Below are 27,747 nucleotides of genomic sequence, written 5' to 3' on the forward strand. Positions count from 1 at the left end.
AATTATCTAACAAAATTAAAACTATATCTTTTCAAACGGCAATTACCTTTTTATGACATTTTAACCTGTATGTCGCATATGACTTCGTTACAGTTTTAGTCTTCGTGGCTACATCTTAAGTTGGTAGTCCTTACATGCCAAACTATACGTCTTCAGTGGCTACAGTGATAGGGATTATAGAAATGTTAATTATGTCCCTATAATTTCACTATTACATCAAGTTAACTGCCATTATCAGTAGACACCCTTCTTGCCTACCTTAAAGTAAATTTTAAAAATAAGAAATATTCTTGGTTTAGGTAGTATTTTAGCGGGAAATAATTGACGTACAAAATGACTCTCAAAATTCTCTCAAAATTGTATTCATTTTTTTTTTGTTTTGATTAGGGTACGAGGGCTAATCAGAAAGTAAGGTTACAAAGCCTGCAGTTAAACGTGTATGTACTATTTCATACAACCAATACGGCCAAAAGATAGTACATATATTAGGTTAGTTTCCACCTAGTCTCCATACCGGGTGAGGTACTTGTCGCATCGGGGGTTGAGTTTGAAGATTCCCTCCTGGTAAAAAATTCTGTCCTTGAGTGTTTAGCAACGTTGTCACGAAGTGTTTCACCTTCTTCTCTGAAGCAACGCGACGGCCTCCTAGGTGCTCCTTCAAGTGCGGGGACAGGTGAAAGTCGCTTGGAGCGAGGTCCGGCTGTATGGAGGGTGATCGATGATGTCACAGTGAAAATGCTTCAACAGGTGGTGGTCTTCTGGGTTGTAAGCGGGGGCACGTTGTCATGAAGGAAAATGATGCCTTCCGTGAAAAGTTCTGGTTATTTGCTCTGATAGCTTCGCACAATCGTGTCAAGGTCTCACAGTATCGTTCAGAGATCACTGTGCATCCTCTTCCCCAAAACCCCACGAGAATGACACCGAGGACAAAAATCGAATAACCGAGCAAAATTCTTTGCAAGACCAGTTTCTCAAACGAATCGCCTTATGTATGTACATACAGCTAGCGCTGTAAGAGGTGGGTGATTAGTACTCTGCACAGTTGCCAATTCCATGTATTAAAATTACCGCACATTCCTCATTCCTCAATAACAGATGAAACTCCAGAAATATCGGCCTTGTAACCTTAGTTTGTGATCCTCCCTCGTATTATTTGTTTAATTGTTTGCTAAGTCAAATCTTGCAACTTAAAATTTTACACTTCTATACTAAGTAAGTGTCTGAACTGTTGTACAAATACGCAAACCCAATGACAATACAACATTTACACATATAGCTTTATCTTATTCTTACTATAAAATTCAATATTTGAGTATACAGAAAATGTATATAAGATAAGGATAAAATAATACCATAAGTTGTAATCTTAGTACAAAAGAAAAATCGTAAGTGAACATGTGTTATAAAGTTTTATGTTATAAGGTTAAACTTTGGCTATAATATCCTGTTTTAGATTAGAATTAGGACTAGTAATATAAGAGTTGTTCAATTTGTACAACATACTCGTATGTTACTAAGATGGGGCAGAGGTGAAAACAACGTGCTTGAGCTATTAAGCCAGGAAGTTACGTAAAGAGTAAAAAATATCAAATACTGATCGAGAAAGAATGGAATCAAAAATATTGATTTTTATTTAGAAAGTGTATCCAAGCAAACATTTCACAATAATTTCACAATAAGATAAGGACAATGGTTACGAAACAAGTGAATACATCTCTCATTATATTTACTTTTATTATTTATTTGTTCAGAAATGTAAGAAGTTCTAGCAGACGAAACGGAACACTACGATACGGAACATTGTGGTATTTGCTTTTAATCAAGGTTCAGGTGGTTTCAGTTCTAGAGTACAAATTCAATAATCCAAAAAAGTTCTTTGAGAATACATGACTTGAAAGTTGGTAACGTACTCTAGTAAAAGCAATTCTGATCTTCAATACTAAGCCTACAATCGAGAAAACCAACACACTTTGGTAAGGAAACCTTGAATGCAAATTGAATGAAACAACCCGAACTGACGAAGGAGACGGTTGCGATCAATGTTACATTTAAGCGTAATGGATGAACGTTTGAGTGAAAAATCTACATGCATTGATGCTGTAAATTGTGTGGGCAGAAAACAAAATAATGATAACTAGAGACCGGATGTTTAGGCATTAAAAACCTAGAAAATAGACAGGCAAATAGGCACTTATTAGGCAAATAGGTAAAATTTAAAAAAAATAAACAGTATATAGAAACTGAATATTACTTGAAATAATGAAGATAGATACTCAATACAATAAAAAAACAATTCAATTATTAGATAATGTTCAAAGAATATAGAAACTACTTCTTTGTTAATATCTTATTTTACTGTATATATACAAACGAAGCTTGACATGTATTCCATGTATATTTGGTAAACACATTCTCTACAGCACTTTGTCACCACATATAACTGACCAAATTTTACACACTTATCAGTACACACAACAGTTCAAAGTTTTACAGCACTTTATGAGTACATATAGTAGTTCAAAGTTTCACCACATCTTATCATTACAAACAACACTTAAGTTTCTCGGAAGAGACAGAATCGTTTCTTGAAATAGTAAATTATATATTTTCTTCATTAAAGTCTTATTTTGGGGAAAATGCATAGGATAGAAAACATTAGACACTAAATCAATTATTTAGGCAGAAATGAACGAAATAGGCAAAATGGGCAAAATAAAATTGCTTTAATTGAAACTATAACCCTCATATAAAATTTAAAACGTTATTTTTTATCATCTCTTCAATATTAAAGAATAGGTATTTTGAATAACATCCGGTCTCTAATGATAACGTATCATTACATGTGTATCCCAACTTATTATATCACCAGACTGAACAAGAACATTGACCAGTTCTCCGCCACATCATCACAGAAGCAACAATATTGTGTCTACCTGAATATTCATAGAAAGAAAGAGGGTTTGGTTCTTAAAATACAACAATCAAAAATACACAGTCAATTTTCAAGCAGTGGATGCACTAACCCAAGATCTTCGTAGACGCTCCGAACTCTCATCATGGATTTGATAAAATCCTAACCTTGTTTAAAAGCAAGCAGTTGCAAATGACGGAAGTACTCAGTATTGTACACATGTCGTACCCTTTTGGGGATCTGAAGGATGAGGATAAAGACATTGTAGTATCATGAAATACATAGCATTTTATTCTATAGTCATAAGATTGATCAAACTGGCCTGAAAGAAGATACTAGCGACGTAAGTATACGAACAACAGTACTTCGAATATGTGGTATAAGCTAATGATTATTCTCGTTCTTAACGGTCATTGATATGGGAATATGAAGATGTTCATGGAGTAACCAAGAAGAACATAGAAGTAAACGGAAAGTGGTACAAATCAGAAGGAATTGAGAAAAGCAGATCAAAAGCAGATCCTAGAGAAAATACACTAACCACTTGGCACTTTTTGTTAACGGCCTCCAGATCCTTCTGCTTTGGCTGATTTCTTACTAACCTATTGATGACAGTGACAATCTGCTTCTGCCTTTTTACCTCTACTTTTATTTCACTTTCTCTTCCTCTTCTTTTGGCTTATCCTCATGAGATTCAGGTATGGCTGTTTTGCATGACATGGTACCTAAACAATTAAACCATGCTTTGATTTAAGTCATTAATTACGGTATATTTGTTTTGCAAAAACACACAGATATGCTGACAAATAACACATATACTTAAACTGAAAAACTAACAAGCTGAAAATAAAAATGAAGTATAATGTATATTAAAACATTAAAATAATATCTTTTCACATTCTTGATTTCTCTCGTTTTTGCTTTGGTTTCCATGCAGTTTATACATTGTTATTTTGTATCTGTTCTCGACTTTAATTATGCTTAGGCATTAACACATTATTCCATTCTGTTAATTAATATTTTCTATATCTACTAGCTGAACCTACGCTATCTACACAGCGCATCCTTCACATATGAGCATGAATCTCCTTGTCATTCCTCACAACATCTGTACATGTCCCTTCATAGACAGAAGTGAAAGACGTCTTGATAAAATTCGGCAAGGGGTACCATAGGAAATTTTGTTGGATTATTTTTTTTAAATATTTCGCACCGTTTGCAAGATATGTACCTACTTTCGGTTGAAGTTTCTAATTTAGGTACGACCAATGTTTTGTTTCTTCTTGGATGCAGTATGTAATAAGCGAATACATTACACACACACTAATTATAATGTCAGCGATATATCGTGTTCTTTGGGCAAAACACTCCAAGATTCATCTTAGACTGGAGAAATGGTTATACTTCGCTTTTTATTATCATCTGGTCACGAAACAAACGCCAGAGAGATATACTACTCAAGTATACAAATGTGTGGTGTTGAAATGTAAAACTCGTAGGATATAATGCTTTACTTTTAAATTCCAATACCTCCAGTGTACCCCTAAAAATGCAATAAAGATATTCGGACAATTTTTAAATATTCAATTAGAATTGAACAATCTATACAAAATTTGGAATCGATCAGTGAAAACGACATCTTTCTAGAGCTTGTAGTTTACGAGATAACATTGTCAAAAGGATTGGCCATAAGGTGTAAACGTCCATAAACATAATCATTTCTTGCCCACAAACATATAAATCTATCATTTTAATATATAAACAAAACCTTATATTATCTAATAAGTTTATTTTACAAAGGAATCTTAGAATTGCAACTGTCCCTCGAATTCCTCTTCTCCTTTTTAATTCAATTTAATTCTTCGACAGATCTTCAACAATTCTTCTTCTATTCCTTGGAAGATGACCATGATCTGTATCGTTCGCAGCTTGCGCTAGCAAATATACGGTTTAACAGTACAATATTCTTTTTTTGGTAAAGAAAATGATCATGCTCTTTTTCTGGTGTTAGCACTTTTCTTTCCATGCATGTGATGCTAAGTATTTCTTTTTTAGTTTTTTTTTTATATTTGTTCCTTACACTTCCATTAAAGTATAGTTTAGCTGGTATATTCATCATCACCATTTGGGATTCTGCCGTTATTAGCAGGACATTTGCCATAACTGAGAAACTTCCATACTCCACGATCTTCTGCTAACCTTTTCGTCTTCACATGTGACTTTTCTGTTTTTATATCGCCCATTGATTGTAGTTTCCTTCTCCCCCTCCTTCTCTTTCCTGACACCATACCCTCTAGAACGTCCCTCATGATACAATTCCTTCTCATCCAATGTCCCAATTAGTTTCTCTTCCTCTTTTTAATAATATCTATAATTGTTCTTTTCTGCCTTACCATGAAAACCTGGTACATTATATATTGTTAAATATTTCCTTTTATTTATCTCTTGTAATGTTTTTCATATCCTATTGCAAAACTAAGAACTTACTCTATATTAAATGATTTGAATTAAGTTTTTTTTTCTTTTGTAAAATTAGTCTATATAATTCTTCAATCACTGCATAACTTGATTCTTTTATAAGCACTTTCCATCTCTATTTCAAATAATGTTTTTCCCTGCTATTTTTATTAAGCAACTTTCACATCTCATTTGGGCTTTTTCAGTGCTCTCTTTGTTCCTAATTCAATTAACTGTTTCGAACTGACCATATCTATGATTTCGACTTCGTCCTGCATCCTTCATCTTTTTGAATTGATTGTGTTTGCTACTTTCTATTTTCCGTTGTCTTGTTGTTTTTATTAGCTCCCTTATTTTACCTAGTGTTATTGTGGTTTCTTAATCTTCCTCAACAATACAATTCACTCGGTTGTCTGAAGCATTGTTTCTTATTTCTTTATTTATTTATATGCTAATGTAAACTTGTGTCTACTGGTAATTCATTATTTCTTGTTTCTTTGTCCGTCTGCTTCATATTCACTAAAGTGTAAGGATTTTTAAAATCAAGCCTTATGTGTATCAATTGAATATTTTGGTCCTGTTTGGATATATAATCCTTTCCACGTGCTGAAAAAAATATTTTTTCCGTAATATTCTGTGTGTTGCATTATCGTCCACTTCGGTTCTTCTTGCGTTCCTTCTTCTTTGTCCGAAATCTCCTTCGACCTTGTCTTCATTTCTTTTAGTGATGTCTCTATTCTGACTTTCTCTGATATCCTAATGCATTCTAAATTTAAATTATTATTATTACTACACTTTCTTAATGTGTTAAACTTTTCTACTTAAAGTGATAGTCCATATTTGAGAATAATGATTTCATTTCTTTGTTCTAACCCAATCCAACGTCAAATTCCTAACATATCTCGGAATTTTCTTATAGGAATTTTATTTTGGAATTACTCGGATGTTTCTCCATCAGTTGACTGATTGACAGAAATACGTAGGAACAAACCATGGTTCGACGAGGAATGCATTAAACTAACAGATAAGAGAAAACAGGCAAAATTACGCTGGCTACAAAATCCGAATGAAACAACTACATAAAATTTCACAGATATCAGGCGGGAAACTTCCAAAACTTTTAGAACAAGAAACGCGATTTTTGAAAGCTAAAATTAAGGAACTTGAAGATAATAGTAAAAATAAAAATATCTGAGACATGTATAAGTGGATCGGCGAATTTAAGAATGGCTATCAACCTCGTGCTTATATATTAAAGAAATCTGACGGTACAGTTCTCACTGATACGGATAGCATCTTAAATACATGGAAAGATTTCTTTGACAATTTGCTTAACACGCAACCAAAACTAGTGTGCTTGGAGAAAAGGAGATACATACCGCAGAACCGTATATTTCAGAACCCAACCGAATAGAAGTAGAAACCGCTATAAAGAAATTAAAGAAACACAAATCTCCGGGTGTAGATGAAATTCCGGCTGAGTTAATTTTAGCTGAAGGCGAAAAATTGTGGAACAAGATACACAAACTCATTCTCCTTATCTGGAACAAGGAAGAATTGCAACTAGAGTGGAAAGAATCAATTATTGTTCCAATTCACAAGAAAGGCGTCAAAACTGACTGTAATAATTATCGAGGCGTTTCTCTTTTGTCAACATGTTATAAAATCCTTTCAAATATTCTATTAGCAAGATTTACCCCATACGCAGATGAAATAATTGGAGATTATCAGTGCGGAGTTAGGCGAAATCGATCAACTATCGACCGAATATTTACCATTCGCCAAATACTCGAAAAAAAATGGGAATACAATACCCCGTACATCAACTATTTATTGATTTTAGAAAGGCGTACGAGTCGGTTAGGAGAGAAACATTATAAAACGTTCTTACAGAACTTGGAATACCGAGAAAGCTAATTAGATTAATTAAGATATGTTTAAATGAATCCCAAAATAAAGTCCGGTTAGGAAAATTTTTCTCCCCGACCTTTCCTGAAACAAGGAGATGCGTTGTCGCCACTATTATTTAACTTTGTGCTGGAATACGCTATTATGAAAATCAAAGATAGCAACCAGGGTCTAGAGTTGAACGGTAATCACCAGGTTATGGCATATGCTGATGATGTAAATTTAATAGGGGATGAAAGAAGAACAATAGAAATAAATGCAGAGATCTTATTAAACGCTTACAGGGACACGGGTTTAGAAGTAAATGTAGAGAAAACTAAATACATGGAAGTGCGTCAGGACCGTAATACGGCAAATTATGGATGCGTTAAAATATTAAATAATACTTTTGATAAAGTGGATAGTTTCAAATATCTAGGATCAGTATTAACAGAGGAAAATCATATGCACGGAGAAATTAAATGTCGACTAAAAGCAGGCAATTCGTGTTTCTACTGTGTTCAAAATCTCTTGCCATCGCGAATTCTATCGAGGAATCTGAAGCTTATGGTTGCAAAACATGGTCGCTTACTCGGAGGGAAGAACATAGACTGAAAGTATTTGAGAATGAGATCCTGAAACTAATATTCGGACCCAAGAGGAACGGGAATGGGGTATAGCGGAAACTTCATAACGAGGAACAACATAATTTATACGGTTTACCCAACATTGTTAGGATCGTCAAGTCTAGGAGGCTTAAGTGGGCAGGTCATGTAGCTAGAATGGAAGAAAATAGAAACGCTTTCAAAGTTTTCATTGGAAGACCAATCGGAAAACAACCATTAGGAAGACCTAGGCGCAGATGGGAGGACAATATTAAGATGGATCTCGCCGAGATTGGAATACAAAGTAGAAACTGGATGCAGTTAGCTAAGGATAGAAGTCAGTGGAGAGCTTTGGTGAAAGCGGCGTTGAACCTCCGGGTTCCATAGGCCATAGAGTTAGTTAGTTAGTTGACTGATTAAAGCTTTTTTCGACAATAGAGGAGAAACTTTACAGCCAGTATAAATACAGTTACGTTAACAACTTTATCAGCGAGGAGGGTTGCTTCATCTATTGATCCTACGAGTCCATTCCATTCCAAAAGTTCGTTCCGTCTAACCACTTTAATTCGTTGATTTTTATTAGTTGGAAGTTAATTCTAGCCATTTCCATCAAAATGTACCTATTAGTAATTCAAAATTAAATCGTCAGATTTAAAAAGGGAATAAGTCAAAAATCAAGACGTTAACAAATAGAAGAAAACTGAGTCTAGTAGGGTCTTCATTCAATTGCGCTTGAACTTGGTATCTTGAAAAAATCTATATCTATCGAGAGTTTATATAGATCTGAAACAAAGTTGGATCTATTCCCTTCTTAAAAGCTATAGATTACTTGCTTGGAACTAATAGTAAATATCGTTTACAATGAAAAAGAATACGTTGTTGTTTGTTAGCTACAATCAAATAATTCGGTATTCCTCTATATATTTGTACCGAACTTATAATCACACGCTAAATCTTCGTAATAGACTTCTTACTATTCCAGGTAATCTTGATTAACAAAATCAATCTATTTTTAACGAACTATTATATGCACAGGCTATCACAATTATCAACTCACAAGATAGTTCCCAAATTCATGAACACCTTTTACCCAACAACCTTATTCCTAATATCCAACATTGTTTAGTTAACTACAGGAAAGTGAAAAATGGCACAAATAAGATCAAACGTGAAACTAGAATGAAACTGAATCATCAAGCAGTCATTCATATGCCGGCTGGTCTTCATTACGGTGAAAATTTGTAGAGCAAGTCAACATGACATCATAGAGTGAATCTTGCACTTCGGAATTTAAGGAAGATGTTTCGTCACATTTGTCAATTTTTTGTCATTGCTTGATACTATGTCATTGTAAGCTGCACCAATGCTAAGTGCTACTGCAACTCCTGGTATTCATAGCATGACACTTTCCTCGACAAGTTCAGCAATAAACTCGCAAGCAGTTACGTAACCTGTAGGGGGGAATCATAATATATATATTTCAGTATTTCCAAACGAAAAGGGTCTGTTTTAGCAGCTAATTTCACGGACCTTTTGAAATAATTGAGTTACCTTTCCTTAAAGTCGTTGAGATCTTTCAGGTGAAGTGTTTGTCAGAGAGTAACCGTTATTTTTCGCACTTCTGATCTTATTATATATTATCAGTTCATATTGTACTTTAATTTTGCATATGATAAAAGAGCAATACTAAAACTTCTTCAATTTTTCTCTTTATTCAAAGCCACAACTAATTCAAATTTTGCTTGGCACAAAATTTGTTCGTCCAAACGTGTATTAATAATGTCCCAGCCACAACAGCTCGTTTGGCGTTGTCATTCAAGTGGGGTAATTTGATTTCTATTTCCAGATCTTTAAACAGATCGATTTGAGGTCTTCGATCTAATACGAGGGGGGACCCAAAAAAACACGGGAAATTCGTCAAAACTTCTTTATTTCTTAATATTTTTACACCAAGTTTTCATCACCTTCAAAGTATTGTTCATGGACCGCAATGCATTTCTGCAAACGAACCTCCATTGTTCATAACAGTTTTTTGTTTTACCTCCTCCACAGTGGCAAAACGCTTTCCTTTCATGTTACGTTTGAGTCTGGGGAACAAAAAGAAATCACAGAGGGCTAGATCCGGTGAGTAGGGGGTGCACAATCGGTGTCATGCCGTTCTTGGTCAAAAACTGCTTTATGGAGAGGGCGGTGTGGACCGGAGAGTTGTCATGATGGAAGAACCATTCGCCTGTGCGTCAAAGATCTGCCCTTTTCTTCCGGATACTCTCCCTCAATCTTTTCAAAACCTCCAAGTAGAACCCCTGATTAACAGTTTGACCTCTGCAATCGAAGAAACAAATGAGCATTGTCTTGATGTGTGACTTCACTTGGCGAGCTTTCTTGGGACGAAGAGAGCCACTTGTCTTCCACTGGCTTGATTGCTGCTTTGATTCGAGGTCGTAGTCATACCCCCACGATTCATCACCAGTAATCACCTTGGCAAAAAAAAGTCAGGGTCCTCTTTGAGCTGATTTTGAAGTTCAACACATGCTTCAAGTCGACGCTCCTTTTGCTCGTCTGTGAGAAGGCGAGGGACAAATTTGGCTGCAACCCTTCTTATGTGCAAATATTCTGATAAAATCCTCTGAATTGAACTCCACGATATTTCAGACATCTCACAGAGTTGATCAATGGTTCGGCGACGGTCTTCACGAACAAGGGCATTGATTTTTTCGATGTTTTCGGCAGTCCTTGCCGTTGAGGGGCGTCCTGAACGGGGTTGGTCTTCAATTGACATTTCTTGTTTTTAAAACGTGCAAACCACTCGTATACTCTGGTTTTAGTTAGGGCATCATCCCCATAAGCAGTCTTCAGCATTACAGTAGTTTCCGCGGCCGATTTCCCCAACAGGAAACAAAATTTCACAGCCGCCCGTTGCTCTCGGTAATCTGCCATCACGTTTTCGCCGAACTGGAAAAATTTGTTTTACTAAACAAACTCTCAAGAGCGAACCGATGCACTCACAGCGACACAACTTCGCATACTGGCACACTGACACAGGTGGCGTGATCATAAGGGACAACTGTACAACAATGGGTTCCCCCACTTTCCCTCCCCACTGCAGCACAATTCCCGTTTTTTGGATTCCCCCTCGTAACTAAACTTATTCATTGCTTGGGAACACCAGCAACTACCTCGGCCAATTAATCAGTATGAAATGATAGCATTGCCATAAAACACAGAAATAACGACCAGTATACACTTGAAACATTCCAGAACTGATATAAACACTCTGCAGTCCATATAGAAAATAACATAAACGATAGATTAAATTTCTGAATGTTCCATTTTCTTCGAAGATTGAACTGTTATCTAGCAAAACGCTTGTAAGGTTGAAGAAAAAAAAGGTCAGGAATTTATTTCTTTCTTACCACTTAAGATGATTACAAAATTCTACATTCTTACTGCTTACATTTAGAGCAAAGTTTCGAGATATTGTAGAGTACAAAAAGTCAATTTTCAATTTTTTGGTCTTCATTCCGTTTTCAAACCTAATGATTCAATTGTAAGCCCTATTATGGGAGGGGCACATCCTCTATATAGGCAATTATATTGCAACAGTATGGAATATTCTATTGATCCCGCGTACTTGAATATTTGGAACTGTCAAGTATCAACATACTGAACTATATCTTCTAGCATCTCCTATAAAAATAGACGATCATGAATAAATCCTGTATGTTCCAAGAAAATCTGCAGTTAACAGGAAATCTTAGATATATTTCGAATAGCTCTTGGGTAGAATTTTCTTGGTATTGTTTCTAACGTTTGCATTCCTTCCTATTCAAATACATTACAGTTCTAATACGATACATCATCAAAAACATACTTTTGTATCTTTTAACGTTTTCCTTGGACTTGAATTTATTTTTAACTTCAATTGTGATTAATATTAAGAAGAAGCGAAATGAACCTTGCTGCAATTTATTGTTTTAAATCAAACGACATACGTACGATTACAAATTCAGACAGATGGATTTACTGTAGACAACAAACAAGTGAGATTCAAATCATATTAAACTTCGATAAACTTCTACATTATGTAAATTCAACACCAAAAAACACTGCAACTACCGGTTGCAATAGAGGGATGGGGCCAGAAATGGAGCCAGTTTTTCGCGCTTTTAATCAATATCAGGAACAGTTTGTCCCTCTTAATTACAATTATTATGACTTATGAAACTGTGTTATTGTAATCATGCCTGTTGTTCTGTATGGTTGCGATACATAGTCGCTTATTCTGAGGGAAGAACGTAGACTAAGAGTATTTGAAAACAAGATTCTGAGAGGAATGAGAATGGGGAATAGCAGAAACTTCATAACGAGCAACCACATAATTTATACCGTTTACCAAACGTCACAATTATCAAGTCTAGGAGGCTGAGGTGGGCAGGTCATGTAGCCAGAATAGAAAAAAGTAGTAACGCTTTCAAAGTTTTAACTGGAAGTCCAATCAGAAAACGACTATTAGGAAGATAAGGCGCAGATGGGAGAATAATATTAAAATGGATTTTGCAGAAATAGAAATACAAAGTAGAAACTTGATCCAGGTGGCTAAGGATAGAAGCCAGAGTGGAGCTTTCGTAAACGTGGCATTGAACCTCTTGATTCCATAGGCCATTGAGTTGGTTAGTTTATATATATATATATATATATATATATATATATATATATATATATATATATATATATATATATATATATATATATATGATAATTTGGAAGTTCAAAAATGAAGCTTCTTTAAGTTTGATCTATTGGTATTCATAATCGCATGCGAATTATTGTTGTTGTAAGATCTTTATTTTTGTCTTTTCAGAAGTGGCACCACCAAACTTTCAATTGATTGAATAAAATATGAGAATGAAAGTAACTATTATTGTAAATAAGCTGGAAGAAATAGAACACGGTACAGCGCTGAATTTGCCTTATACTTTAAGCTAAACTCAATTTACAGAATCATTTTTGAAACTGAGATAGCTTGTGATAAGACTTACGTAAAGTAAGCACGTTGATATGAACGCAATCGTTTACAATGGTGAAATAGATAGTAAAACTTATGAAGAGCTCGGATTAAGATAATGGTATACCATACTTGAATGGTTTCGTAGTAAATGAGAATTAAATTTTCAAAAGAATCCTATAAACGATAGTTTCACTTTTTTGTATTTTCAAGCATATCATTTTGTTAATCTTGATGTGGTCTGTAAAATTGTTTATCTTCTAAAAATACCATAGTCAAATCAGAAAGAATGCAGATAAGAATATATCTTTAAGGACACCATTTTATTAGTCATAAAGTTATCTATCAATTGTTTGTTTTATCTTTTAACAATATCATAGTTAAATCATAAAAATACAGATAAAAATATATCTCCAAGCATGCCATTTCCTTAATTTTGATGTGTTCTATCAATTGTCTGTCTTATCTTTTAACAATATCTTACTTAAATCAGACATCATACAAATAAGAATGTATAATGAAGTGATTTGTGTAGGTAGAGTCAATAATGGACCAGGAATCTAGCCCTTCACCTATTTATTATCTATATATATAAAAGAGAACGTACAAAATCCTTTGTCCGCTCATCACGCTAATACGGCTGAACCAATTTCTTTCATTTTTGGGGGGTTGTTAGGATTTGGACCCTAGATGGTTTTTATCATATCACTTTAATTTTCAATTACCAGTGTCTTGAGATAATTGACCATTCAGGTGTCCATACGTACAAATCCTTTGTTATTAGTTCATCATAGGTAAAAATAAACGTATTTATATGCAACCCGCATGACCGTGTGACTCGGCGGGTTAACATAAATGACAGGCGCTATAATGTTAACATTTACTGCAATTTGAAAGCGAAAAAGTAAAAATTATCTAAGTAACAAAGTTTATTGCGTTCCGGGGTGACCGCAGCGAAGCCGGGCGGGTTAACATAAATGACAGGCGATATAATGTTAACATTTACTGCAATCTACTATGGTTTTTATCATATCACTTGAAAGCGAAAAAGTAAAAATTATCTAAGTAACAAAGTTTATTGCGTTCCGGGGTGACCGCAGCGAAGCGGGGTGAACGCTGCTAGTTTATAAAAATACAAAATAGTCTTTGTGTTTTACAAAGTCAGTGTTTCAGAAACTCCTTTACGACCAAGGTTGAAGGGCACGATGTTTCATACGGAAACCCTTTCGCTCATGGCAGACACTTGGATGTCTTGTAGCCATACCAAGTTAAAGTCTTAAGAAACCTTCTTGGCTCATGGCAGTCTCGTGAGGTATGGTTGTATTGAGGAACCCCCTTCGCTTCAGAGCAGCCTCCAGGGATGTTAGGATAGGTAGAGCCCCTCAGTCCAGTACGATCTCCAGAGCTGTACTGGATTGGCGATCAATGGTCAACTGATGCCTCCTTCCTCTGTGGTTCCTATTTTATGGGATCTCTTCAGATGGCTCGTCTTCTTTGGGTTCCCTTCGTGTCTTCCTGTTATGTGTATCGTCTGCTTGTTTGTAAACGTTAGCATAAACATGTGCTCATGTTGTGATGTGGGGATCCTTACAATATCTTCAATCATGACATTTTGTGAATCTTGTTGTGCTCTATCAATTGTTTGCCTTGTCTTCTAACAATATCACAATTAATCAAGAATGTACCTTCAAGCATGGCATTTTCTAATGTTGATGTGGAATATCAATTGTTTTCTTTATATTCTAACAATACTATAGATACATCAAGACTATATCTTCAAGCATGCCATGTTATTAATCTTGATATGATCTATCATTTGTTTGTCTTATCTTCTAACGACATCATAGATAAATCAAGAATATATCTTCAAGCATGTCATTTGGTTAATCTTGATGTGTACTATCAATTGTCTGTCTGATGTTTTAACAATTCATGCTTAAACCAGAAAATATACAAGTAAGAATGTGTCTTTAGGTATATCATTTTTTTAAAATCTTGATGTATGTATCAATTGTTTATCTTCTCTACTAACAATATCAAAGTTAAATTAAGAATATATCTTCAAGCATGGTGTGATCTGTCAGTTGTTTATCTTATCTTCTAACGATACCAAAGCTAAATTAAGAATATATTTTCAAACATGATATTTTCTTAATCTTGATGTGTTCTTTCAATTAAATGTCTTATGGTTTAACGATATCATAGTTAAATGAGAAAATTCAGATGAGATTATACCTTGAAGCATGCAATTTTCTTAATCCTGATGAATTCTATCAATTGTTTGTCCTATCTTCTAACAATTTCATAATTTAGTCAGGAAAGACACTGACAAGAATATATATCTTCAATCATGCCATTTTGTTAATCTTGATGTGTTCTATAAATTGTCTACCTTATCATTTAACTATATCATAGTTAAATCAGCCAAATACTGATAAGACCAATCAATCTTCAAACTTGCCATTTTATTAATCGTGATATGATCTATCAACTGTTTGTCTTACCTTCTAATAATATCAAAGTGATATCAAAAATATATCTTTAAGAATGCCATTTTGGTAACCTTGATGTGTTCTATCAATTGTTTGCCTTATTGTCAAACAATTTCATAGTTAAATAATAAAAAACAATACATATGACAGTATGTCTTCTTCAAAGAATATTTTCCTTTGTTTTCAAATAGTTAATAACCTTAGGCTACCTTAGGTCAGTATCCAGAAGATAGGTGTTCCATCTTCGAGTTCCAGTTCAAAATTTACATATATCATGAGTCTGAATCAAAAGGAAATCGTATTTTCACATTACAACTGAGTAATTAGAATAAAATAACTGTACAGAAAATACTCTGTAGAGCATCTAATTTCTTACTTTTACACAAAATAGTTGAGTTTTGTGATCTTTTATTATAATAAACAATTTGAATATTCCATGTGGAACGGTCCGTTCAGTTTCAGAAGCCTTTTTCCTGAGATGTTACTCCATAGTTGGTGATATGCTACTCTTTCTTGTCACTGTTACTTAAAATTTATATATTTCATCTGTTTAATTGTGGTAATTTTTATGTAGTTCTAATAATTTATTGCTTTGAGCATTCTGTTCATGTATTTATGCCGTCACATTTTTAACATTTTTAGCATTTGAAACTGAACTTTTGAACCAATCAGAATGATAGATGATATGGAATTCTAACTAGTTACACTACCAAATTTTGAACACTGTATAATTCTTGCCCAGGGTTTGTAGTTTTGGAAAAGTAATACGAACAATTGGTGAGATTCGAATTATAATAACCAAGCTTTGCAAGATATTGAAGTAATATGTTATTAAATGTTTGAAGTACTCTATGTCTAAAACTGCTGGGATTGTTTCTGTTACTGTAAGAAGGCACGACCTAATATTTAACATAGTATTTTTATATTTACAATATATAAATAGAATAGATGACGTTTTCGATATCTGGCTAGTATTATTAATGATGATAAGAAGTGTGAACGTGAAATGAAAAGCAAGGATAGGAATGGCGAAAGAACTAAGAAAAGCCTATTTTGTGGACCTTTGGTTAAAGTTGAGAGAAAAAATCATAAAATATTTCATGTGGAGCATTGTACTGTATGGGGCAGAAACATGGGCACTAAGCAAAAATGATGACAAATGACTAGACTCGATCGAGATGTGGGTGTGAAGAAGAATGGAAAGAATTATTTGGGTCGAGGGAAAAAGAAATGAGAGGGTGTTAGAAATGCTGGGGGGAAAATAGCAATTTTAGACATTATTGGGAACAGGAAGAGAAACTAGTTGGAACAAGGGCTTAAAAGGAACTGTATCATGCGAGACGTGCTAAAGGGTGTTGTGGCAGGAAAGAAAGGGATGGAAAGAAGGAGCCAACAATTGATTGTCGATATTAAAGCAGAAAATTCGTACGAGAAGGCGAAGAAGTTAGCTGAAGATTGTGGATCATGGAAGCTTGTCGCTTGCTTCAAGTGTTCTATGAATAATGACAAAATCCCTATGTTGTTGATGATGAATATATATATATATATATATATATATATATATATATATATATATATATATATATATATATATATGAACAATCTGATCCAGCTAAACTATAAGTATTATTGGAAGAAATGAGATACCTTTTAGTTTCACAAAAGCTCTTTTTTGCCGATTTTCTCGAAAATTCGAATGAAAATTTACCCTAAACACGTCGCGTTCTATTAACTTTGACTTGATCTATCCACTGATATATGCCCCATCTTAGGACAATACTTTAGTTAAATGGAAAATAAAAATTTAACTTGTCATCATAATTATTGTTTATCATTAACCATGCTTAGCCAAGTCGCATTGCTATTGGCATGTTAAATAGTTTAATAAGAGCATATTCCAGTATCACTTTCACATTAATAGGTAGCGTGTTATCGTTTAGCATTAATTATTTTTAGATTTACAACATTTTTAAAATTTTCTCGAAAACTATGAATGAAATTCTACACTGGCGCATATCAAATTGTTCAATTAAGTGTATGAATATCAATTGTTCAAACAGAGAGAGAGAGCTCATTTTTAATAGATCTAATTTCTTAAAATCTTTCTTTGAATTCCTCAAATGCTGAAGCTTCTTGGCAAAAGTTTTGCACAAAACATGATTCCTTAAACTTGTTTTGGCCTTAGCATAAGTTGTGAAGTGTATCAAGCCTTCTGTTTTTAATTGTTTCTTCCTAGACCAAAAATTTGTATTCGGACATTTTACATAGTCATTCATGTTTGTAATGCACGATTAATCATGTCTTATCCTTGCAGTTTCAAATTCAGATCTTACAAATAGTAATACCAACCATAAAATGAAGATTTTGTAACCTCAAAGTATCTGCTAGTAAGGTGGTACTTTGTTCCTTGAATTTCCTAGAAGCAGCGAGTTTCACCTATCAAGTTCCAGTTCCTCTTGACATTCGTAGAGCAGGATACCAAGCGCACTTCTATGTAGTAGGAAAGACTCGAATGTATATTTTCTAAGTCTTCCAAGGAACAAGAAAATTTTTAACTGACTTAAGCCAATATATCATACAATATATATTTTCGCGGGGTAAAACCAGGCCTGCAGAAAAAAATAGTCCAGAGCCTCGAGCTTTACCCATTTGCACTAGGCTTCATAGTTTAAAACTAGGCCATTTAAACAAGTGATTTTCTCGCCTTTCGGCTATTTATAACTCTGAAAGGACAAGTTTATCGACCCCATGTATATTAGGATTTTTTTTTTGCATTTTTTTATGAGTCACATTTCGAAGATTGAAAAAATGAAATCTTTGAGTTTTACGTCCCACGCCTATGCCGGTTAGGCTAAAGAAGACGGTGATGATGAGTAATGAATAAAATGGTGGAATGAAGAGAGTGGGAGGAAACGGGAGAACCCCGAGAAAACCCACGCACACGGTGTTTGTCCACCACAAAGTTCACTTGGCGGGGGCTGGGATCGAACCCCTTGATCTCAAGCACCAGAGGTGAACGCTCCCGAAGATTGATGTAGTTATGTTTCTGCAGGCTTTATCTACATACAAGCATTTTATACACAATATAAACTCTGAATACCGTAATTTTATAAGCAAAAATAATATTTTCTCTATGTTCAGTAATAATGTATAATTTATAAAATACCGGCAGTACGAATTTTGCTCCGACTTAAGTGCATTACATTAAGTATATAAACGAAACAAGGCAATATTTGCAAAACCTGAATTTGTTCTAAATTGAAATTTGAAATATTAACTATGCTAGATCTTTTATTTTTATTCAGCGTTTCTTAAATGTGATAAATGAACAAGATGGACTGCAGAGCTATATTATATTAGTAAACTTAGCAACTCTGATTACGCTGTGCGACATACGAGACAAACCAGAATATGTCTGTCAGTATGAGTAGGACGTGAAGAGTGGTTATAAGTTAGATTAGTTTCAGGAAAGGTGACGTTAAGCTTTCTAGTATACTAGTAGACTAAAAGTATACTAGTTTATCAGCCTTCCTTTCAGATCAATCGTAAGCCTACTAGTACACAAATGCACCACGTTAGCTACGCCGTTACGAAAGGTTAAACTGAATTAGCTTCTGAAACGTCAGAAACTCTTATCCCTCTTTGATACACAGGCACTGAATTGCGCGACTGCTTGCAAAGCATTACTTTGAATTGGAAGCTGTCATATGGAGCAATTGCAGTTGCTTCCACTAAAACAGTTGCTACCACCGTCTGCTCTAGCACAACGGTCTTGAGCAACTTTATTATCTGCCACTTGTGAAGAAACATTATTTTAAATGGGAGTTTTGCACGGTGACACTGTAGTGGCCGCCACCACACAAGGTTGCCAAAGTATCTTTTGCAAAATAAATAAATAAATAAATAACCTTAGTTGGATTAATGATCAGAGACGAAAAATGCACAATCGTTTTTAGCGTAAAATTTACCTTATCTTACACCATATACTGCAGTTCTCGACTCTCTTAAAACAACTATAGACTATTCCTTTATTTATTGTTGAAATGCTGTATCGTCCCTGTGATGAACGCGTAAGATTCCAGGAACAGATTGTCGCCTGCTTCTTTATATTACTACCATGTTCCAAATTACCTTTATAATCCTGATCTTTCTATAGCGTGAAACGTACCCAGGAGACCTAACTAGTAGTCTATTATGTTTTGTTCTTTGTATATTAATCATCCGATTTCCAGTCACCCCTATTTGCCGAATGAAACATTTCCAGATCTATGTTATTATTATTATTATTATTATTATTATTATTATTATTATTATTATTATTATTATTATTATTATTATTATTATTATTAAACCACTAAGGAAATAAGTAAAAGAGGGAAATATGTTGTTAACAAAACCAAATATACATCAATGTAATTCGTTGTGGTAAGTGGTTAGTAGGGACCGCGCCAAGGTTGGACGACGACAAGCCCGGACACTGTATGTGTCCAAGCTTGTCGTTGGCCAACCTTGTCGTCAGCGACCCAAAATGAGATATGTCAAAGCATCTCGGGGTCGATCCCGACAAGTCTGGACACCTTCAGGAATGTGTCCAGGCTTGTCGTTAGCCAACCTTGTCTGCGTCCCGGTTAGTACTTCGCTGCCTCCCCTAACAGCACAATTACAAAGCAGGCATATGCCTATCATGTTTCCTCATTACAGGGGATGTGTCCAGTATGCGCCTTATGCACGTCTGAGAGAGACATCACATGGATGGCAAGTGATAGTCACAGTCTATGTCCGCCCCTAGGCACATGCCTGACATGTACCCGGGGAACGTGTCCAGTATGTTCCTCATGCCGTAAGCGTCAACAAACCACAAAATGACTCCCCAAAAATACGTTAAATTGCCTATATGCGTGATGTATTTACATTAAAATGAGTCAAAAATACTTTAAACAACTAAAAGAACATGTAAGCCAGGGTGGCCGCGAACCTCCAACCTTTGGATTACTAGCCGCATGCTCTTCCGACTTGGCCACGGAGGCGATGAAGAGAACTTCGCTTGTAGAGGGAGAAATTGTTGAGGTCTTTTGAATTTGACTAATCACAGTGCTCCTTTAACCGCGTATATTCGACGATAACCGTTTGGGATCAGATAAAATCTCTTCGCCATGTAATTTTATAACAAAATGACGAGTGTCTATTTACTTTATTCCGTAGTTCTTCCATATTCACTTTCAAATTATCGGCGACATTTGCCATCTAATAAAGTTGACGCGTTTGTTGCTTCTAGTACACAATCGCTTAGAAAAAGAAGCAGCAAATGCATCAAATGTGGGAGATGAATTTAGAACACCTAAATATAGCATGCCTATCACATCTTGTGCTGTTAGGGTATCTGAAACAGTATGCTCCTAAAGGACGTACCTAGAACATGACAGATATATGTCCCAAGTGACGACATGAAAACAAATGACTGTTAGAGTGCGAAAGTGAGCCAGCTATATAAATGCTATATTTGTAGTACATAGTTGCAAATATCAATTAGGTGTAACAAGTACCTAAAATTGTAGGTAGCTGAAGTACATACTTAGCACATGAATAACATATGTGTCAAGTGTAGGGTACCTAAAAAGTAGCTGGGACATCTAAATGGGACATGCCTTGCACATCTTGTGCTGTTAGGGTGTACAGGAGACCGGCTTTGATTCACGGTGGTAGATACTGTGGTTTAAGTTAAAGTCGCGGATCTACGTCTAGTAGGAGACACAGTGGCTCCATGGTAGATCGCTTACCTCTGCCATATGAAATCGCTGGTTCGATCCCGGCCCAAGGAAGTTTGTGTTGGACAACATCGTGTCTGTGAGTTTCTCAGGTACTTCGGTTTCCTCTCACATTTTCATTCGTTCATTTAATATAGCTTAGTAGCACATGTGTTATATATTTCTATATATTTCTTGTGTCCTGACAACCTCGTCACACTGTCAAAGAGAAACGTGGGTATTGAAACATAAAAAGAAACACAAGTAAGCTTCACTTCGCTAATAAAATCGAGCATATACAAAAGAAACAGATTGTGATGTGTAAGGGGTTGAAAAGAGATTGGTTACGAGTAATCTACTCGCACTTACTTGCAAATCTCGGTCTTTCCTCCTCGACTATTCTGCCAGTGGGTTGATGTCCGTCCATCTCTTATTATTTGTATGCAACCCAGGTCAGATCCTGTACTTTATGCTCTACCAAATTCAATGTTTACAAAATTCTGGGCGCAACTTGTCAGTTCAGACATGCCCAATTACACAATTAAGTAGAACGTTATCTGAGCTTTCAAACTGACAAGGGGCGATTGCACAATACTTATTGTCTAATCTTGGTGTTAGGAATCGCCTCCCAAAAGTTGTCGATGTGTTTTGAAACACCCTGCATATATATACTCTCTGGTCTACTGGGAGTCCAAGTAGTCCTGAATTAAGAGTCAGTGAAATTCGAACAGGAAAACAAGCGTTTCGAAGATAGTAAATTCAATCAAAATCGAAACTATTCTTAAGTGAACTATCCATCGTGATCGACACAATGCTCTCTAGGCTAAAGCAAGGTTATACGTTTCGTAAGCTCGGAATTGTAGCTCGCGTTTTTACATGTTGAGTCGTCTCCAACCTAATCCGGACTTCCCTTCCAAAAGTCTCTCTATGGTTTTTGTTCGATGTCCCTTCCGGTTTAATATCGTGGGTCGTTGACTATTTCTTCAGTCTTGATGAAAAGTGCGTGTTCATAGATTAACCAAAGGTGAGGTGATGATAGGAGTGCTGACAGGGAAACAATCTCTCGTTTTTATTGATTAAGAAATTACAGGTGTTGAAAGAATTAACAAACTACCTTGTAAGAAAAGTAAGTGAACTTAGAAAAAAATCGAGAAGTGATTCAACTTTAAATAAACGATGATGCTTTCCACTGCATAGAATTTTAAAATGAAATGTCCCTAAGTCCGAAATAAGATGTGCCATTATCTGTCCAAAAACACATATTTTCACAGTATAGACCAACCTGTGTGCACAAATGTTTTCTTACAGTTATAGGCTGCCGAAAACATGAGAAAATGAACTTTAAAGGTGGATAGCTCCAATACTGTGGGACCTACCGTAGTCGGGTCAAGACTTCGAAACTAGTATGTGACCTATCCAAATATAAAAGTGTCAGAATCCAGAGGTAGTTCGACAACAATTTTTATACGGATAGTTAGTGAGAACTTCAAATTATATGCCGTTGCCAAACTACCCTTATAAAAATTGTTGCATGAGTACCTTAAGATTCTGAAACTTGTATTTTTGGATAGTGCATATTAGTTCCTAAGTGAGATCTTGATCCGACTATGGTAGGTCCCATTGTTTTGGGGCCATGGATCTTTAAACTTCATCTTTTCATGTTTTCGGCAACCTATAATTCTGAAAGGAAGTATTTGTGTACCCAGGTTGGTCTATACTTCTTGTCTTATCTTAGTGTCAGGAATTACCTCTCAAACGTTGTCGGTGTTGTTTTGAAACACCATATATATATATCAGGCATTAGTAATGAAATTCTTAATTTACGGTTTATTCATTTCTATTCTTTTAACATAACTTAACGTATAAGCCAGGGTCGAAGTTAAGAAAATATTATTATAGGACGTCCAAATACGCATACAATAATAATTTAAAGCAATGATTTCCATTGTTATCATGTGCTGCGGCAAGGACAAAATCAGAACTACACTTGAGCCTATTTTTTTTAATTTTCTCCCCACCTTTCTCCAATGAGACGACAGTTCAATAATTGTGCTTAAGTTATAAATTTTCTAAATATTTTTTATATTTTGGATGTCCTAGTTTCGATTTCATATGTCTAGGCCAGTTTGAACCTGAGAACTACGACCATTTGAAAGTGGTTATATGGAATCTAATTTTCCTCTAACTTCTAATTGGCCAATATTGGAATCTAGTTGGCTTAGTATCAATCTCTTACGTTACAAAAAAAAAAAAAAAAAAAAAAAAAAATGTTGGTATCCAAAAATCTAAAGATGATAATTTTTACGCTTAAGCGATTAAGTCTAATATCAATTCAGATATAATTTGATTTTCAGCTTTCACACTTTCTTTTATGCGTGGAGCTAATTTTCTTTTTAAAATGATTACATCATATACTTCTTAACTTTTATTCTCAGCCTGGATGCAGACATGTACCCATCACTGATTTAAAGGGAAAAAATGGCGAACGGGCATGGTGAAAAACTTATAGCACTTAACCCAAATATGAAGACAAAGAAGGCTAGCTAAAATAAAATTATGTAAACGTAGATCCCGTTTTCCCAAACTGATTTCTGTTATTTTTTTATCATCTTAACTACCGCACTATGTAACAGAGCTGTACAACATTCTTACAGAATTTGAAATACCGAAAAAGCTAATCAGATTAATTAAGATATTTAAATGAATCATAAAGTAAAATCCAGGTAGGATTTTTTTTTCATTTCGAGAATGGCCTAAAACGAGGAGGTGCGTTGTCGCCATTATTATTCAAGTTTGCCCTGGAGTACGCTATAAGAAAAATCAAAGATAGCAGCCAGGGCCTAGAGTTGAATGGTATTCACTAGGTTATGGCATATGCTGATGATGTAAATTTAATAGGGGAACAGGATAACAACAGAATGAAATACAGAGGTCTTGTTAAACACTTGCGGGACATGGGTTTAGAACTAAATGCAGAGAAAACTAAATACAAATTAAGGATGTATTAAAATATCAAATAATACTTTTGATAAAGTGAATACTTTTAAATATCAAACAGACGAAAACCATATTCACGAAGATATTAAACGTCAACTAAAAGCAGGCAATTCGTGTTATTATTCAGTTCAGAACCTCTTGTGGAGATTTCTCGCGAATTCTGCCGAGATTTTTGAAGCTTAAAATATATAAAATGATAATCATGCCTGTTGTTCTATGTGGTTGCGAAACATGGTCTTTTACTTTGAGGAAAGAACGTAAACTGAAAGTATTTGAGAACAAAATCCTGAGTCGAATATTCGGAGCCAAGAGGAACGGGAATGGGGAATGGCGGAAACTGTATAACGAGGAACTACATAATTTATACGGTTTACCAAACATTGTTAGGGTTATCAAATCTAGCAGGCTCAGGTGGACAGGTCATATAGCCAGACTGAAAGAAAGTAGGAATGCTTTTAAAGTCTTAACTAGAAGTCCAATCGGAATACTTTCATTAGAAAGGCCTCGGCGCAGATGAGAGGACAATATTAAGATGAATCTCGCAGAAATAGAAATACAAAGTAGAAACTGGATCCAGTTGGCTAAGGATAGAAGTCAATGAAGAGCTTTTTTGAACGTGGTATTGAATCTTCGGTTTACATAGGCCATAGAGTAGTTAGTTAGTATGTAAGTGAGGCTCTTGGTTTGCATTCTTGTGCAAGAACGGGTTCAATTCCCAGCGGGAGCTTATGCGGTTCGGATTCCACGTTAATCAGTAGGTCCACGTCTTATATAACCTCGCTCCTGAAAGGGACGCTAAACTAAAATCAACTCAACTCTTGTGCAAGTAGAATGTTTGAGATTCTAGTCTTACTATAATATGTGGTCTTGACCAGTACTGAGTTATTTGAGGTGTTGTGTTTCTAGCCTGCAATCATACTAAAAGCCGACAGACTACAGGCAATATCATTAGATATAACCGTACATATCTCATTTAATGTCACTTTTCCTATAGCTAAAAGGATCAAAACAAAAAGTAAATATTAATAATAAAAATAACAACAGTAATAAATATTTTTATCAGGAATGCGTAAGTTAATAAAAATTAGGATAATGTTATAAATTAAAAAAAAATAATCTTTTGTTTAATTAAGGAAGCTTAATACAGTATATAATTTCTCCGGGATCTAAATAATAATCTTTTTTTATTCAGGGTAAAACATCTTTGGCTTCTGGAAGCGGGAGTAGAAGACTCACGAAGGAAAAGTCACCTATGAAGTTGACGGTTCGAGTTTCCTCTTACATTGAAGATATTGATGCTGTTGTGTCGTCCATCAAAGAGTTACTTGCTCGTAAATACCCGACAGTGTATCTTGATTCTCTCGAATTAACTCGCACATTTCCCGGATATATAATTGTTATATCCATTCAAGTCGGAGCTGATGGCCCCAATGTCGATGAAAAGGAATTAACGAGAGAGTTGCAAGAAATAATCGAAAAGTCGAGTTCGGTTTCGGTTTATGAGCCTATTGTACCAACTCATACTATGTTAAATCAAGTAAAAGTTTCGTTGCCCATTGAATTCACTGACTATGATGGATTAATAAATGCTGTCAAACAGGAATTAAATTCTAAATATTCAAATTTGGTTATTAGTTATGATCCACGAGATAACGGTTACTTTGAAATAGTAGCAAAAGCAGCTGACAGCAGTCACCTAATTGATGGGGAAGACTTCATTTCGACAATCAGAGAAGTAATCTACGGTTATACCGGTAGAAAAATATAATTTTTCATTCCGTTTCCTGTTAATAACAAAATATTAATAATAGTTATCTTATAGAATCTAATGAGCAATTTCTTTAATTTATTTGTTCCACTGCACCATCCTGAAGAATTTGTTGATAACCATTTGTTGATAACTTCCCCTCATAATCAGACAGAATGAAATAAGCATTTTGCATGAACTTGGTGCATCCTCTAATAATTTTAGTGCATCCCCTAACATTATAGTACAAGATATAATATAATATCTCCTGGACGTAACTGTTAGGCTGAATATTCTTTCCGGATCAATCATCTGTTGACGATCGTACAATCCAAGTAGGTCCTGATATTTTTTTCTAATTTCTCGTGGGAGATAATGAACATAAAATGATTTCTTCAAATATTGCACATAATATTATTCTTTGTGATATTTAATATAACGATATTATCATGTTACATTTAAATCAATTATGTAATCTTTCAAATCCATCTGTAAAAGTTAGAGCCACCGTCTTAAAGGTACATTGTTTCCTACGTATTCCCTTCGTTATATTATTTTGCCAATTTGCCAATTAGAATGCTGTTTCGTTTTTGAAGAGACAACATTTTTCTGAAACTTACTGAATCGTTCTCAAATGCATCTGCACATTCTTAAAATATTATCAACAGAAAGGTAATGAAGGGAGGAGGGAAGTAGACCTTTTTTTCCTCTTTAATGTATCAAGTTATGAATCCATTGAAAATAACATGAATATTCAGGCAGCGCTAATTTGTATATTATCCGTAAAAAAATATAATAATATTGTTTAATATGTACATTTTGCACAAACTGACAATAAAAATAATACACCAGCAATTTTTATGAGTGTTTCCTTTTAGTTTCATAAGCAATGTTTTTTTTCCCTGTTAACGTTATCCATTCAGGCTGTCCGTGTTCTGAAAGTTTCATATGAATGTGATATATATATATCCACGATAATTTAAGCTTTAAGTTTCTTGCATGGGTTATTTAAATGGGTCTCTTCTTGGACCTACAATCTCATATTTTAAATACTTGAAATTGGAATAAAAACTTGAAATTCGGTATGCTTGTACATTTTTGTTAGCGTTACCTAAGTAAGTTACAGGGTCTCGTGCACCCTAAAATGTTTAGGCACTTCCGGCAGGATTAGAATTATGAGGTTTGGCATGATTTTTGCTTTCCGGGACTAACCTACAGGCAAATTGCCAAAAGTGAATATTTTTAGTTTTTTAAGAGGCCTAAAGAGGAGCGGTTGGATGAAGAAATTCTCATGTAATTTAAATGGGCGTTTATTTTAATGTGAAAAGATAAAATATCGTAAAGTAGAGATATTTAGCTTATGCTATTACACAAGTAGGAAATTAATCGGTAAGTGGAAGAACAGCACAAATGTAAAATCAGATGTTCAGGTAACAGCATTGCGAATGACCTGTCCGCGCTGGTCTAGAACTTTCTTGTGATTTTCATCATGTCCATGGTCTGATCAGTTCAGATCACGGAAAAACATCGGGAAAATAAACTGGTGTCGAAAGTTTATCGTGAGGCAGTTGAGGGGCAACCTGTACGATAATTCTTCTATTTAAAAATCTCCTTTTGACTGACATAAGTCTTAAGAGGCTTCCATTCGAAAAGACCAGTTGTTAATTTGCTTCGAGAGGAGACGTTGAAGAATATACATGGCAAATTATATACCTTAACTACTGTGTATACAAAACTACATCAACTGACATAAAATAAAGGGGCACTTCCGGTTGACGTGGAAAGTTGAAATTTGGTATTATTGTTACTTTTCCGGACTAACCCACAGAAAAATATCCAAAAGGTAATATTTTTAATTTTTAGGGATTCTAAAGAGGCTATGAAGAAATTCCCCATTTTATT

General features: G+C 34.9%; 1 protein-coding gene across 8 annotated transcripts in view; it reads left to right on the forward strand.

Moving 5' to 3' along the window:
• LOC145680331 (uncharacterized) overlaps positions 1-27,747 on the forward strand; it is a 153,780-nt gene that overhangs the window by 115,326 nt on the left and 10,707 nt on the right. Inside the window, exon 20 of one of the 8 annotated variants that reach the window (XM_081750714.1) lies at positions 25,291-26,349. The exons of the other annotated variants lie outside the window; for them this stretch is intronic. Within the exon in view, the coding sequence (XP_081606840.1) occupies positions 25,291-25,866 (576 nt within the window). The 3' untranslated portion in view covers positions 25,867-26,349. Of the gene's footprint in view, positions 1-25,290; positions 26,350-27,747 lie in introns of those variants that run through there. 8 annotated transcript variants of the gene reach the window in all.

Source organism: Thermobia domestica, chromosome 3 (assembly GCF_964235325.1).
Source record: "Thermobia domestica chromosome 3, izTheDome1.hap1.1, whole genome shotgun sequence".
NCBI classification, from domain to species: Eukaryota; Metazoa; Arthropoda; class Insecta; order Zygentoma; family Lepismatidae; genus Thermobia; species Thermobia domestica.